At 39.5% G+C, this 17235-nt stretch overlaps 1 protein-coding gene across 2 annotated transcripts; it reads right to left on the bottom strand.

Moving 5' to 3' along the window:
* Window positions 1-2079: 2079 nt before the first annotated feature.
* Window positions 2080-7171, bottom strand: LOC309709712 (uncharacterized protein). Of its 2 annotated transcripts, none has more exons than XM_082538496.1 (3): window positions 7126-7171; window positions 4732-4838; window positions 2080-3992 (listed from the first exon to the last, which is right to left on the bottom strand). In XM_082538496.1, exon 3 carries the CDS (start codon window positions 3984-3986, stop codon window positions 3042-3044), a length of 945 nt encoding a protein of 314 aa, XP_082394622.1. In that variant the 5' UTR covers window positions 3987-3992; window positions 4732-4838; window positions 7126-7171; the 3' UTR covers window positions 2080-3041. The 2 variants fall into 2 exon arrangements, with proteins under 2 accessions (XP_082394622.1, XP_082394623.1); XM_082538497.1 differs by lacking the exon at window positions 7126-7171 and adding an exon at window positions 5074-5171.
* Between the last annotated feature and the right edge of the window lie 10064 nt (window positions 7172-17235).

Genomic DNA, 17235 nt, shown 5'->3' with positions numbered 1-17235 from the left:
AGCTTTGCATGGATAAGAGCTCAAGATCAACTTTTTTCTTATACTGGGCCTTGATGCAGCTGCTCAGTCCATCACCTAGCTGAGCTGACATGTTTTAGCACCTCCCCTCTTTAAAGCAACATTCTCATTGGTTGCCCATTATAAACAGAGGGTTAAATAACTAGTTGGGGGGGGCTTCTGTGCCTGTGGCATTGTGGATATCACTGATACTGTTTCTCTGTGACATCATTAAGATCCCAGAGAAGACAAAAGACAGACAATGAGAGTTTTTTGACCTGAAATTTGACCTTTTGACTTTTGACTGCTGCACATCCGATGTACAGAAGCTCTCCACTTTCACTGTGACGCACACACAAACAGTTTTGAGCACATCAATGATTTATTTAGCTGGTTTGTTCATCCAGTCACAACATCCTAACGCAGGTTTTCTCTTTCTGTCAGAGCAAACGTGTTTCTGTTCTGTCAGCAGTTTATTTTGAAACTGGAATCAACTGATTTTCATTTGTTCTTGTGTCCAGCAGGAGGCCCCAGAACTGATCTTAGTGTCTAGGTTTTAACTACCACTTGGTTTTGCTAAAGCAAGAAGTCTTTATTGTTACATTTTGGATGATTTAGAAAGGAGAAACATGTGACCTCCATTCCCACCTTAAAATATTGTCTCAGATTTCAATAGCCCCTCTATACATCATATATACAGTATATGAAAAAAAAAACACATCTTGATTGCTTAGGTTAGAATCCACTGTGGTGGTGTACAGAAGCAAAGATGGTATACAGATGTCCAAATACTTATACTTACTAACTCCACACTATTTAGAAACAATTACAGTTAATATCCAAACTGAGATGTTATAAGATGTGTGCTTTTTGTGAATCACAGAAAGTATATGTTGATTTGCTTTGACTTTTCAGTCAGGCAACATCGGCGTTTCGAGAACATGGTGTGGGTGTACACTGACGTTTTCGACAGCTGTGAATGACACTGAAAGCTCTTAGCCTCATATCATCACTGACACACCTCATTGTTTTTGCATCATTCACTCTCTGCATGTGCAAACAGGATACCTCCCTCATCTTATAGACGTTTCCTGACTCAACTTTCTATTTCTCTGAAGTTCTTATGCGAAAGAAAAAGAAAGTCCTCTCATCCAGCCTTATGTGATTAAGAAAACAGAGCTTCTCCTTATTTCCTAATAATAAAGCATTTTTATTATTTATTCTTTGATCAGTATATAAATGAGAAATCTAGTTTTACTAGAAAAACTGAATGTTCACATGTCTGAATATTGTGTGTGCGCATGATCCAACTTCAACTTTGGTAGATTAGTGGGTGACAGTGTGAATGTGAGAAGATAACTCAAACCATCAAGCTGCATGATTTGAAAGTAGGGATATTGATGGTTGAACACAGAACCATAATTCCATAATGGTGTCAGTTATTTGTATGTGATTTTGCTGATAGTAAATTATGTTTAACACTGATCAGAATATCTCATTAACTTTTTGACAGCCAGCCAGGTGAGAGCAAAAATACACTGAAATACCAACAAGTCACATTCTACTTGGCCAAGATGTGTCTGTTAAACACAGTGAGTACCAAATGTTTCAGGAAAATGGTCACCAAAATATGTGTTATCCGCCATGCAGTGATTTTTCTAAAGTAGTAATACCTGTGATGTTTGCAAAACATTGCAATGAAAATCTCACAGCTGTAAGTGGTGTGCATAACCATCATGCAGGTACACTGAATGGAGTAAAAGATTACATTTAGCTTCTAAGAGATGGACTTAAAGATAACTGTAAAATCACTCCATGTAGAACAGAGTGCTTAACGTATTTAGACAGTATTTTTATTTATTGCAAAACTTTCTGTCGCTATAAACTTGAATGAATGATTGAATATAGGTTTGATTCATTCTGAAGCCTCAGTGTTAGTGTTTTAGCAAACTGGAATGTTGCTGTTATTTTGGCAGCAGAAGTGACTGTAACTGGATGAGAGGTGAGAGGATGGCCAGCTGAATCCATAAAGTCTTCAGATAAAACGCTCAGACAGCTTGAATTTGATTGGATGAACGTACAAATGATTTATTATAGGTTCACCAGCAAAAGAAGTTGTAAATTACTTAAGAATAATAAAGCAAAATATATCAAACTGAAAAGAAATGCAACAGAAAGCAACAGAAGCTACTTGCACTAGTTTCTTACACGAAACAATTTTCCAAGACTGAAGTTACATTCACTATTTCCCAGTCACCAAGCATAACTATTGTACAGGCTGAAGACGTTTCAGGAGAGATTACAGAAGTGATTCCCCCCAATTTAAGAAGATATTTTCCCAAAACAAAGTACTCACAACTCTTTTTATTATTATCTATTAGCTGCTAGCCTTTCTGGATTTTTTAAAATCATAAAATTGCCTTATTAAGTCGTAACCACAGACTGTATATAAAAGATGTAAAGACACACCATGCTGTCACTTAGAGCATCAATATTTGCATTTTAGCTGCTTGTATATTTGTTTTTTTGCAGTCAGATGTGACCACTTATATATCGCGTTTTGATGGTGGATGCTCATTTTAAACTTTTAAACCAAAGTTTCAAATGATGATCTGGGTAAGTACAAGTAATCTCTGTGAGCACAAAGCTCAGCCTTCATGATGCTTCACATGGTGTTTTTTCTATTCTTTGCTGCATGTGACACCAGTGAGAGGGTATAACCCTAATAAGGTCGTGTCGGGCAGAAGTCCCAGCCACCAGCTGCACCAACTTTGTTCACAATGGCAGCCAATCAGGAGAAACACAGACAAATACAAATGAGTGATAATGGGTCCGCTTTAAAGATTAAAATGACCAAATAGTCACAAAACTCAGCATAACTGTGTAGCTGACATCGAAAAGAAGGCTTCGCTCATGATGTGGTTGATGTGAACCCATTGCAAGATGGTCCCAAATTGACCTTGACTGCAGTCTTATGTTTAGTTTCATTCTTAACTGTAAACAAGTTTAACAAACTTCCTTAGAAAAACCTTTGTGGGTTTTTTTTAGTTTAACATAGCTTCTTGACCACATGAGCTGGTGGGTTTTGAGCGAACAGTTCTGAAGACAGGCATGGTGTTCGCGTTGTCAGTGACTGACCCCTGGGAAATGGCTTGAATGACAGGGGTGGAGGCTATGTTGTTGTTAACGATAAAGTGAGATGTTGTAGTATTGTAGAGAGGCTGGGCTGCAAAAGGTGCAGACACTGGCATGGAGGGAAGTATAAGATTTGTAGGGCTAGACACTGGTGTGGGAGGAAGCTGAGGATATAGAGACCCTGACAACGGAGCAGGCTGACTCATAGAAGCTGTAGGACTGGACAATGGAGCAGGTGGAAGTATAAAACCTATAGGACTGGGCACTGGAAGAGGCGGAAGCACAGAAGCTGTAGGACTGGACACAGGTGTGGGAGGAAGCTCAGGATATAGCGGGCGTGACACTGGAGAAGGGGGAAATATAGAAGCTGTGGGACTTGACACTGGAGAAGAGGGAAGCATCAGGGGTGTGAGACTAGTATTAGCCATCATACTGCAAACCTCTTCCTCAGTACTTTGTTTTGAAACAGCTTCATACACCTTTTGCAGCATGGTGGTGTGCTCAATCTGCAGAGCACCAGAAAGGACCTGGAAGTTCTCTGTGAGCCTTTGGTTCACCTCGCTGAACTTTTCTTCAATGTTTCCAGCCTTGAAGAAGGTCTTAACAGACTTGGTTTGTGAGAATTTTGCTATCAGATCCTTGGCAGAATTCAAGATGACGTAGAGTTCCCTCAGAGCTCCATCAACAGTATCAGATATTTGGCTTGGATCACTCTGTGTGATGTTTAAAACCAGCCTTTCCACAGCTTTGACTCTTTCTGTAATCCTTCTGCAGCGCTCCTTATTGGATTTCATAGTGTCAGCCATCTTTTTGATGGTTGTGGTAAGCGACAAGATACCTTCAGCGTAGTCCATGATCAGCTGCACAGAAAGTAAAACAGTTAACGTGACTGTAATGGTGCTACGGTGAAGTAAACTCAAACAGACTGAACTAAACTGAGCTGAACCTGATACAAACTTTATCCTTTTGGAAAGTATGTGTGTAAGGGGCTATTAGCCCCGCTATGTAGGGCTGAAGAAGTGCACAGGCTGCCCTGAACGACTAAAGGGTGGTGGGATCTGAGTCCACGACCCCCACCCCAGTACAGTTGACCCCGATACTTACTTCTATAAGAATGGTTTTAGCTGTCTGGCTGCTACAGGCACAGAAGAAGGGCTCCAGGGCCCAAACCTGCGAAACAGCGACTGCCTGGAGTGCACTGTACTGTCGAATATTCTCAATATGTCACTTCCTCTTCGCTTATTCATACAGCCCGCTAAAGGCCCTACATGGCAGTTTTCCACAAGTTATATGTATGTGCCCTCACATGTGCACACAACAAAAAGGTTTAAAATCTCATGTCAGCTCTCGTGACACTACTAGCAGAGGCATGGCTGTGTCAAGCTAGTTAGGCAAACTAAAGTCATAAATCTTCCAGTCAGACGTATGAAAGTGTGTTCAGACTGAATGTGAGAGATATAATGCAAAGTGACTTAAGGATATATTTTACAATATCTTTGGTAACCTTTTCCAACTTCTCCTGCCCAAGACATTCTTAGAAAAAATAGAATGTGTGGTTACAAAGTGGAAAACTGCCCGTACAAGTAAAAAAAATCATACCTATTTTTTAGACTTGATTTCCCTTCAAGGTGGTCTCTTTGTGCACCTCTGCACTGCTTCCAGTCTGCCTCTTTTAGATCGCTCTGTGGAAGTCCAGGTGCAGCAGCCTGGTGGAGTACAAGAGCATCACAGTTATTTCCTTTATTACCACCCAGAGCTCACGAGCAAATGCAAAGGTCAGCTTTAGATAAGGGGGGTCTCGACAATAATAGCAATACAATGCTATAAGTATCCAAGTACTGCATACTTTTATGTATGCATGATATATACTACACTGATGAGGGAGTTCATTTCAATTCAATTCAATTCAATGTACTTTATATTGTGAGGTAAAGACCCTACAGCAGGGGTAGGGAACGTTGGTCCTTGAGAGCCGGTGTCCTGCAGGTTTTAGATCTCACCCTGGGTCACCACACCTGAATCAATTGATTAGTTCGTTACCAGGCCTCTGGAGAACTTCAAGACATGTTGAGGAGGTAGTTTAACATTTAAATCAGCTGTGTTGGATCAAGGACACATCTAACACCTGCAGGACACCGGCTCTCGAGGCCTGGAGTTCCCTACCCCGCCCTACAGTAACATATAGTGGAGCTTCCACTCGGGCCCTTTGTGATTGTCTGCCCCACCCATTCCACACGTGTATAGAGTCCTGCGTCCTCCTTGTCAGCTGTCAGTTCATCTGTTTGTTTCTTGTGCTCACCTTTTGTTCTTGCACCTGCCTCTGCGTGCTGCATTTCATCATGCTCAGGGGTTTGGATGGGCTTTTCCCCGTCTTGTATACAATCAATTTCATAAGTACTGATCTCAGACATATTCTTTAACTCAAGTATTCACTAGAGCCTTTCATCACTGTGTCTGTGAAGATTACCTCTAAGGCTGTTTTTGCATCATGCAAACAACGAAATCTCGCCTATGAACAGCTGAACATTTTCATAAAACACAACATTTTTGTCTTCCGTTAAAAGTCAAAACAGACCTAAGTTAAAAAAGCTTAAACAATTATCCACAGTATGAGATGTCTTATGTGTGACGTCAGAAGAACATTTGAAATAAAATAAATTTCCACTGCTTCCATTACAGTTTGCAGATCACAGTGGTTTACTTGTGCAGTATTTTATGACTAACCAGCACCACTATTTGTCTTTAGGATTCAAACAATGTATCAAGAGCTATAAATACGTCTCCATCCTTTGCTAAGGCATGCTGCAGGCTAAACTGGAACCACTGGTGGTTCTGGCTCACAGGATGCACATTTATAATCCCTGTGTTAAAAACAAGTCTTCAACACTTAGTTTCACTTTTCATTTAAACTATTTTTCTTCATTAATGTTTGTGATGGACATCAAAAACTCCCCTTGCACTGGAGGATGTGATCTGCCGGCCTCACACTGCTATTTCATGATCTATTTTCCTACTTCATGTGCCGACATTAAGAGAGGAGTTGGTGGTAAAAAGACAAACTTCAGAAGACACCATCTTGATTTGTTTCGGTTGTTCTTTTGTGCTTTAGGAGCAGAATTATTAGGAGAGGCTGCTTGGATATAGATGATCTGGAAAAACTTTGAATCGATCATTTTAATGTTCAGATAGTGTGAAACTAATTAAGATGAGACACAGTGGTTCACTGTGAGTTTCTTTGTCTAAAAGAAGAATGCCTTGTAGGAAATTGTATTTGCTTTTGGGCGTAGACACTCCACTTGTTTCTCATAAACGTGAGCTTTCATGCCAATGACACGTTCTTAATTATGCTGCTTGCTTTTTCAGAACAGAAACTGGTGTAAAAATAAAGTGATATTGGAAAAAAAACCCTCATCTTCTTTCTTATTGCAGTTACTGCAGTACATTATAGACTTTGGAGACATTAGCACTTCAATCTGTGGATGTAGACGGCACAGTAAACAGAAATCTAATGAACTCATTGACAAACTTTAATAAATAACATCCTGCTCCTTTTCACACATGGTTGTTGTGTTTTGTTGACAGAAGATGTGGTTGTTTTGTTTGATTGTAGTACCAAGTGTGAAATAAATAAAAATGAAATGAAATGAAATGAAACAGCTATGACCAGAACAGTAAAACCTGACATTGTTTACACATTCAGTTTCACTGGTAAATGAGATTCTCATCGAGGGCCAGGCATTTGTGCTTTACCGACATGTTCTGATTTAATGTCAAATGTGCATCTCGCACAGCTTTTTCCTCTCGCAGTTGCTCCCATGTAATTCCCTTAAACAGTCAACAAACAGGAGATTTAGCTCAAAGAAACAGCCTGCTTTTAGCTTTGAGATGCAGTAAAGAAGAAAAATAAATAAAATTCTTTAACAAAAGTAAATACAATACAAAATGTAATGTCACACAGGAACACAGGATTAAAGATTGAGTTTGGTTATTTACCAGTCAGTAGATGTCATCAGCCTCCCTGCTCAGGTGTTGAGGAAAATGAAAGTCATTTTCATTCTCGGTTTTAAAGTGATGTCTCAAACATCTGTGGCATCTGTGTTATGTCCGTCTACAGCGACACACTTGACTGTAATAAACCTGTTTATCCTGTAAAAACCAACATGCGTAACCTTGTGTTCAGCATTCACAGGTAACGTGAGCAACAGCACTACTGCAAACAAACACAACTTACCAAAGGAGTATGCAGTAAATAGGTTTTGCACTGACTATGAGGTTGAATTATCTGTATTTAAATAATCTCTGCTGGGAGGATGAATTTTATGTGTGCAAGCTGTTAAGTTTGGGAACAGCTGCCACAAACTGTATATAAAAGACAGATCATCATCTAGTGGTTTTAGACACTGTATTAGCAGCCACCTTGTTGGTTTTTTGAATTTGGATGGGGCCATATTTACTTGAAAGGAGATCAAAAAGGTGCTCCATAAAGAAAGGAACAGAAAAAGATCTAGTATGACGCTAACATACTTCAGATATCCAAAATACCAAAGTGCATTACTGCATCACTCATCATGTTTTATGATGTTAGGCTGATATACACAGTAGTAAAATGAAAGTCATTTTCATTCCCGGTTTTAAAGTGATGTCTCTGAAACATCTGTGGTATCTGTGTTTGTCAGTGTACAGCTACAGACTTGACTGTAATAAACCTGTTTATCCTGTAAAAACCTACATGCGTAAACTTGTGTTCAGCATCTAACGCGTTCACGTGAGAGATGTTACTACTGTAAATAACACGGGGCTGGAAACTAGAAGCTGGGAGTCAAATGTTGTGTTTTCATCAGAATGGTGCTTTGGCAATATAACAGAAGTTTAAATTGTCTCGAAGTTTTGACTAACAACACATTCCAACAAAAAAAAAAGAAAAATCTGAACTAAAACTGAAACTTTGAAAAGCTTAAAATAAACCCTGAATAATTTATTTTATTTCCTTTTTTCCTCAGCTAATAAAAGTTTCCTATGGCCATTAGTTGTAATTTTAATATGACTGAACTGCTGCGTTTTGATGTGTTTAATATTTGACTCGTTTTTAGTGATTTTTCAGCAGTGTTGGGCAAGTTACTTTGAAAAAGTAATTAATTATAGTTACTAGTTACTTCTTCAAGAAAGTAACTGAGTTAGTAACTGATATTCTAAAAGTAATTAATTACTTGAAAAGTAACTATTACGTTACTTTAAAAAACGTTTAACCCTCTGGGGCCCATGGTATAATTGGCCATTTTTAACTACTTTTCCCTCCACATTTTACTTTGTTTGGTGTCATCCTTTTCAGCACAACCTCACGTGTCTGAATTTACAGTTATGTTTTCATTTTGACATACTGTATTAACACAATTGATCTAAAATCAGACAAAAAACATAAACTCAGAGTAGAAAAAGTTATATTTTTACTGTAACAACCACAAACATGTTTAATGATCATATTTCATAACTTTAAATGCAAATATAAATGTCAATTTTAAAATCCTATGCACAAGTTTTGCAAACAACAAAGTTATTTGCATCCATTTACCTTTTACCTTGATTTTTTTAATAACCATTTCAAACTATTTACAGAACAATCAGCTGTTCTTCAATAAGATGCCACAAATTATTTGTGCCACTCCAAAAATTTGTGTCCACTATAAAGGAGAACATCACAGCCTGATACCTGCAGGTCTGACAGCAGCAGGTGTATCACTCCTGTTTCTACCTGGAGACAGCAGTCGCCTCATTGTTCTGACACACAACACAAAACTATCCACAACACTACACACTAACTACACAAGACAACACATTAACTACACACCCCAAACACGCTAAACGTCACAGATTTCTCACATCTCAAAACTCGCTCTCTCTTTTTCTGCTCTCTCTCTCTCCGTCACTCCTAAAACTTCCCGTTTTTTTGTTTTTTAATTTTTGCTCATAAGCAGAGAGTGCTCGCCGCGCTGTCTTTAGACAGTAAACGTGACGAAACTATTGAGGAAAAAGCGCCGCGTATATCTTGTTTATCATGACTCTGGTTTTACGTGGCCGATCAATTTATAAACTGGTATAAATCACCTTGTTGCTTTGTCTTTAAGTGGTCATGTGATTGGCTCACCACGACTACTTTATTCTTCCTCAGTCAAACAGCAGCATTCATGCGAATGTTTTGCCCCCTTATGTCCAGCTGTTGTGCTAGACAGTGATCGTGATTACCGTCCGCGGGAGCGCGCAGCTGCTTAAAGCTGTAGCGCCCAGATTACTTACAGCTACTTCCGTGCAACTGATATAAGATGTGGTGAGCTGAACACAGCTTCAACCGTCTGTTTGTTGAAAAATAGTAACAGACCGCATTTTCTTGTTAGTAACTGTAACGGCGTTGTAACGATAGGAATAGTAATTAGTTAGATTACTCGTTATTGAAAAAAGTAACGCCGTTACTTGTAACGCCGTTATTCCCATCACTGCTTGTCGGTGAGGTGTTCCGGGCATGTCTCATGGGGAGGAGGCCCCATGGCAGACCCAGGAAAAGCTGGAGAGCTTATATCTCTCGGCTGGCCTGGGAACAGCTTGGTGTTCCCCTGGAAGAGCTGGTGGAAGCGGTTGGGGAGAAGGAGGCCTGGGCTTCTCTGCTTAGGCTGCTGCCCCTGCAACCCAGCCTCAGATAAGCGAAAGGGGATGGATGGATGATAGAAACTAAACTGAAACTAAACATAAAAATTTGAAACTAAACTGAAACAAGCAAACTCACTCTGGAAACTAAATGAAATTAAACTGAACTAAATAGAAACCAAATAGAAAAACTATAATATCCCTGATTTACAAGGTGGACCTGCTGGTGTGTTTCCACAACATCATCCTGCTGCATAACCTGGGTGAGTTTTAGGGCATGAACTGATCATGCCCAAATGCTTTAGAAAACGTTCCTTCTAAAACGTTCCTATTTTCATTGTTGTCTTTCAGCTTTGGAATCGTCCTGTGGGAAGTCGCAACCCGTAAGAAACCCTTTGAAGGTTTGTATCTGCTGAAAATCAACTTGTATTATCCTGGTATTAAACACTTCAAATAAGGCAGGTGGACTTCATTTTCTTTTGGGAAGACATTTGAACTGTATTCCAAGATGCTTATTCTGCTCTAAAAGCTGATTGAGCTACTATCTTAATGTCTCTGTATTACTGTAAGGGCTTTACTTAAAAATATACAAGGTGAAGGTGATTGCTGTGGTAATTTGGAGCTATATAAATAAAATTTAATTGAATCGAATTGAATAAATAATGGCACGGCATGGTAATGTCTCACAGAGCTGTCACACCTTGGCACATGTGACAGCAGTGGCCCAGGCCTTGATTCATACCTTGGTTCATGTGAAGTTTAATGACTCACATGCATACAGAAGTGAAATGTCTTCGCAAACCAAAATGAAATCCCATCGACTTCATTTTGAGTGCCTAACACTACCATGAACCTGAATCACTGAGAACTTGTGCAGTCAGGCATCCATACCAAGTTGTCTGTACATGTTTTCCAGGTTTTTCAGATGAAGAAATTTATAGGAAGGTGTTAGAAGAGAAGTGCAAAGAGCCGCTTCCCGATGACTGTCCTACAGAACTGGGTCAGCTAATAAACGAGTGCCGAGACTTCGATAGCTTCCAGAGGCCTTCAGCTGGAGGTGATAATAATAATAATGACTCCATCAGTATGTTCAGTTATCTTTCTGTGACTGTCGGGGTTCAGTTTACTAAATTTCTAACAATATTTTGTCTTCTGTAGTACTGGTGGATAGACTGCGCAGTGTGGTGGCACAGTTAGAGGACCAATGAAACTCTTCATCTGCCTTTCTGCTGGCCAGGCTCATCCTCAGGGGAGGAAATGCAGCTTTGAATAAAACTGGACTTTAACTTGTGGGCCACTAAATTGTATTTATATTCTACCTTTAGGGTACCTGGGTCGTTGACACAGTGATTTCAGTTTTGTACCTTTTTATTAGTGTTCTCATCTTAGTTTATTTTTGTGAAGATTTTGGTTTTTGTTTTGCATTTCTATTTTTTCCCCAGTTCTTCTTGGTGTGTGTTTATGTGGTTCTCAAGTTTTGGCTTCCTTATTCCCTCTATTCTGTGTCCAGTCAGGCTCTGTGTCTGCCCTGATCCCACGTCTCTGTTCCCTCTGTTGCAGTGCCTGCTTGTGAGTCTGTGTCTGTAAGTTCAGTCTGTGTTTCCTGTTTTACTTTGAAAGTCTGTGTCTCATGTTAATGTGTCTGGTTTTGCTTCCTTTGTCTCGTGTGAGGATGAACAAAAAGTATTTTACCAGCATAATATAATCTGCAGTATGATCATTGCTTTAACAATGTAACAGATAGCTTTAAGATGGCCTTAAGATGTTTATGCATACAAGTTATTATATTAATTTTGTATTCCAGGTGCAGTTATAACTATTTTATACATATTGCATATCTGTGCTTATTTGAGTTGATGTTCAGGTTCTTTAAAGGTCTTAAGCTTCACTGACGTGACTGTTCAGGTGATACATGCTGAGGGAAAACTAGAACATAGAAGGAATTGCAATACATGCTTACAAAACACTTATATCAGGTCATTTTATATTAAGGTTTTAGTAGAGGTTCTTGGTTAAAACATTTATTTAGTAGAAGACATACACATAGTCTCAGTGAGCCTCTGGTCTAGTGAAAGGTCAGAAGTGCAACAGGTGAATTGAGAGAGAGCATTTGAGGACGAGACACAGACAGTTAGTAGGTGAAGAGGTGACACAAAGAGCATGTGAGGTCAACACATACACACACATTAGTTAGATTTATTTAGAGGAGAGATTAGTTATGTCTCGGCAAGAAAGAGGAACAATTCACTTTAAGACAAGAACGGAAAGTACCAGCCATGAAAATAGAAGATGATCTTCTGGGTTAAAAGTCATTGTGGTGTTGATCTGATCTATGTATAAAATGTATCTGTGACGCATGAAGGGGCGTCAGTAAACAAACCCTGATGTTATAAAATAATTGTTTGTGCTTTAGTAAGTCGAAGATCAATTGCTGTTTCCAGTGATCTTCCCACGTGTGAATTAAAATCTTCGTTTGACTTCACCCGGCCGGACCAGTGTGGTTATTTTTCGATCACCTCTTGTACCCTTTCTCAATTTTTGAACCTTAACACTCGTTAGGCCTGATTTGCCCCAGCTGTGTTTCCTTTCTGTTTCCCATTCCCTGATTGCTCCCTCTGTGTATTTAAGCCCTGTGTTTCTCTTTGTCCAGGTTGCGATCTACCCTCGTTTCATGCTGTGTGTTCCGTCCGTCCGTCCGCTCGCTCGAGCTAGCGTAGTGATGGGTAGATGAGGCCTTGTGAAGTGTTTCAGCACATTCCCCAAACTGTATCGATACTGTGTCGACACAGTGTTGCTATTTTGCTCCATACTGACACCTGCTGGACCTTAAATATCATTGCAGGCAACTTACTTGAGACTCACAACAGACACTGATTCAATGACCTAGTCATATTTGTATACACTGTCCATGGAATCATTTTATATCTTTTACATTGCAAATATTGTAGACATCTTTAAATATATTGTGAATCACATTAAGCGAAAATTAAAACGAAAGTATTATGAATGTAATGTTACCCAATTAAAGAAAATTGACTATTCAGAAAAATAAGTTTATCCAATGTTTTTGCATTCAGTCTATTGCGTTTTTTGGACACCATCTCCCTAGCTTTGGAAAAACACGCTCACAGGGCACAGATAAAGCTGGGGTACACAAAAACTGTAAAGCCAGGTGGAAAAGGTTCAGATAAGATGTCCTCCTAGTCCCCCAGTACGTTAAAGGATCCTCTGATCTTGGAATGTTCCTCTCCAACATTCTCCACAATACTAAGGGGTTGGCTGTCCTTTATAATAAAATTCAGGACTGCCTGGTCAAAAACAGTCTTCCTAGATGCTTGATTTCAAAATAATAAAACACATATTTAAAAAAAATATATATATGATGATAATGCTGCTCAATGTCTATATAGGACAACCTGTGTTCATTCTCGGTGTGTTTGTCTCCTCATTTTCATGTTTGGCTCTGTAATGCCTAAACACTGAGGAGGTGCTTTTGTTTGTGTAAGAAGCTCCGCAGAACAGATGCGACATTTAACCTGCATAAAATGAAGTAAATATTTTACACTGCAGGTCACATTGCTGTTTTTCCTGTTCTGATAGATTACACTGAAACAAAGACAGACAAACAGTTACCTTATTTGCAGTTAAAAGATCAAAATGACCCCACACAGCAGAAACCTTTCTTTTTCTTTCGGGCTCCGTTTTTTTATGGAGAGATACATAGCTGGACTGGCCATCGGGCATACCGGGCATTTGCCCGGTGGGCCGCTGGCGATTTTTTGTTTTTATGGGCGGATGGATTTATTTATTTATTTTATTTTATTTTTTTAGGAAGGGTATATATAATGAAAGGTGTTGGATTGGCCAATTGGTCATGATCGACTCTGGGCTGGACCAATTACAGCCGAGGAGGCTGGCTGCACCCTCCCCCTTCTTTAGCAATCACATGGTTTTCGCGCATTGCATGCCGGGAACTCGTGGCAAAACAATCCAAGTACCGCATCAAATGCAAACATTTGCAGCACCGCAAAACATTCATTCTGCGGTTCCAATACCTTCTTTTTTTTTTTCTTTGCCGCACAAAAAAGGAATGTACAAAACAAAAGGGGAACAATGCCGGTCCGTACAAAGACAGACTCGACGAAAAGACAAAGAAAAGATACGAGGAAAAAATCAAAGGAGTGAAAGAGTGGACAAAAGACGTCAGCGTGCTGCCCAACTTTCACCACGCTCAGATTTATAATTATACGCTTCTTGGAGTGAGTGCATACACTCATGAACTTTAGTAACTTCAGGTCACTGCAACAAGCCCAGGTACAGTTTACCAGAGGTGTGGACTCGAGTCACATGACTTGGACTCGAGTCAGACTCGAGTCATAAATTTTATGACTTTAGACTTGACTTGAAAAAATGTTCTAAGACTTGTGACTTGACTTGGACTTTTACACCAATGACTTGGGACTTGAATTGGACTTGAACCGGTTTACTTGAAAAGACTTGATATTTTACCCCAAATATAAAATTTAACATGCATATTATATAGAGATTGAAAATGTGACGTCATTCACGGGTAGAACCGCAAAGGATTCTGGGAACTCGTGGCAAGCGGTACTAGCGCACGCAGGCTTTCAATTGAAATCAGTCACACAGCGATAAAAAGAAACACAAAAATGTCAAGAAGCTGTTGTATGATTAACTGCAATAGCCGGTCGCATGACAGCCACGGGAAGCCGACGGGTAAAGAGATCGGTTGTTATCGGATTACGTCGTTGAAGAGAAATTGTTCGAGCCATGTTTCCGAAGTAACAAAGACGCGACGGATGGCCTGGATTGCAGCCATTCAAAGATCAAATATAACGTCCCAGAACACTCCAGCTCACAGGTTAGTCTGCTCCAAGCATTTACACGAAGGTCAGTATTTTTTAGTAGTTAATACGTCATTTTCATAACATAATTGGTGATATAGGTTACAAGCAAGTCTGGCGCTGAACAGAAATTGTCGCGCTATGCTCCTGTGTTTATTGTGCATAAATAGTGAATTGTCCTGACACAATATTGTGTTTCGCTTCTGTTATTATGGTACATTGACAAAAACATATACTTTTATTCACAGGATAAAACAGGTTTTTTGTATCACTAATTGCCCAGTACGATTACAGCATACAGTATTATTGTCACTGCTACATTTCTGTGATGGGTACCAGAAATGATTTCCACTACTAATTAATTACCGTTGAGCTCAAAGGTCCTATTAATAAACGGTTAAGGAATGTGTATTTATGACGACGATTTGTGAGACTGGTAAACTTATGATACGTACGATGGTCTTTCGTTCTACACGGTGCATTTCAAGGTCCTGTACCCATCCGTCGGTAAACTGTACCTGGGCTTGTTGCAGTGACCTGAAGTTACTAAACTTCACGAGTGTATGCACTCACTCCAAGAACCGTATAATTATAAATATGCATATAAATATGCTACAATGAGATAGCTGACTTCATCTAACTAGCAAATGTTGTCCAGGCTACGTTGGTGATGCAGTTTTTTAAGGTGTATGATATTTTTGTCATGCGATTTTAAAGCCGGTCCTACAACCGCATCCAAGAATAACATGCAGCTTATCTCAGAACTGTCGGTGAAAATTATTCTTGGAGCTAAGTTTAATTGAGCTGCATTTTAAAGAGGTGCAATTTCACAATTTGTGTATATTTTCTAAGTTCACTATTTTGTCATGTGTTGAGAAAAACACAGATTTAAAAATTACATGGTCTAATATTTACATTTAGCATAACTGCAACATTATTTTTTCGTTTTTTTTTTAAAGACTCGAAAGGACTTGAAATTCAAAGTTTCAGACTTGTGACTTGACTCGGACTTTTACACCAGTGACTTGAGACTCGACTCTGACTTGCCTGACATTACTTGAGACTTGACTTGAGACTTGAAGATAAAGACTTGAGACTTACTTGAGACTTGCAAAACAATGACTTGGTCCCACCTCTGCAGTTTACCGACGGATGGGTACAGGACCTTGAAATGCACCGTGTAGAACGAAAGACTATTGTACGTATCATAAGTTTACCAGTCTCACAAATCGTCTTCATAAATACACATTCGTTAACCGTTTATTAATAGGACCTTTGAGCTCAACGGTAATTAATTAGTAGTGGAAATAATTTCTGGTAGTGTAACAGTGTTTATGTGGTATTATTCCACTTGCCACAAATATCAGTGTAATGGGGAAACAGCGCCCCCCCTCTCGGTGTGGCTGGCTGCAGTAATCGCTGCCAGTCTGCTGTAGCTATACGAGAGGTGAGTTGTATTGTTCCGCACACAATATAGCTAAGTAGTACAGACACATAAAACATGTTTGATTAGCTGACGAGCACCGAGTGTAATAAGTGCTTAGTGGACACATGTCCAACACCAGTTTTATGTACTTTTCATTTGTTTATTAATGTGTGAAACTGTATGCTAAAGCGGAATGCTAATGAGATGTTCTGCCGTAGTGTGCTGTGCGGAGTGGTGTGTGGCGAGCCTGTGCACTGATAATACACCGTTGTTTCCATTCAGGTACATCATTTGTTGTTGCTGTTATTTTATTGTATATTAGAAATTGTAATATTGCTGCAGTAATCGCTGCCAGTCTGCCGTAGCCATACGAGAGTGTGCTGTGCGGAGTGGTGTATGGCGAGCCTGTGCACTGATAATACACAGTTGTTTCCATTTAGGAAATAAAGTGGCAACGATCGATCAGAGACTCCTTGTCTTTTTAAAAACACTACACAACGCAGAGTCGAGGAGTCTGTTTGGGCCGAACTGTTGCAGCGGGATGAAGCAGAAACCGGTTACAGTAGCATTACAGAAATGTAGCAGTGACAATAATATTGTATGTTGTAATCGCAATGGACAATAAGTGATACAAAACAACTGTTTTATCCTGTGAATAAAAGTATATGTTTTTGTCAGTGTACCATGGTAATAACAGGAGTGAAACGCAATATTGTGTCAGGACAATTCACTATTTATGCACAATAAACAAAGGAGCATAGCGCGACAATTTCTGTTCAGCGCCAGACTTGCTTGTAACCTATATCACCAATTATGTTAAGAAAAATGACGTATTAACTACTACAAAACTCTGACCTTTGTGGGAATGCTTGGAGCAGACTAACATGTGAGCTGGAGTGTTCTGGGACGTTATATTTGGTATATCCAGACCATCCATCGGCTCTTACTTCGGAAACATGGCTTAAAAAATTTCACTTCAACGACGTAATCCGATAAAAAAAAAAAACGATCTCTTTACCCGTCGGCTTCCTGTGGCTGTCATGCGACCGGCTATTGCAGTTAATAATACAACAACTTCTTGCCATTTTTTGGGTTTCTTTTTATCGCTGTGTAACTGAGTTCAATTGAAAGCCTGCGTGCGCTAGTACCTCTTGCCACAAGTTCCCAGAATCCTTT

Source organism: Aulonocara stuartgranti, assembly GCF_965226115.1.
Source record: "Aulonocara stuartgranti genome assembly, chromosome: 7".
Lineage (NCBI taxonomy): Eukaryota > Metazoa > Chordata > Actinopteri > Cichliformes > Cichlidae > Aulonocara > Aulonocara stuartgranti.
Note: the sequence above shows the minus strand (reverse complement) of the source record. Positions and strands in the feature narration are given on the sequence as shown.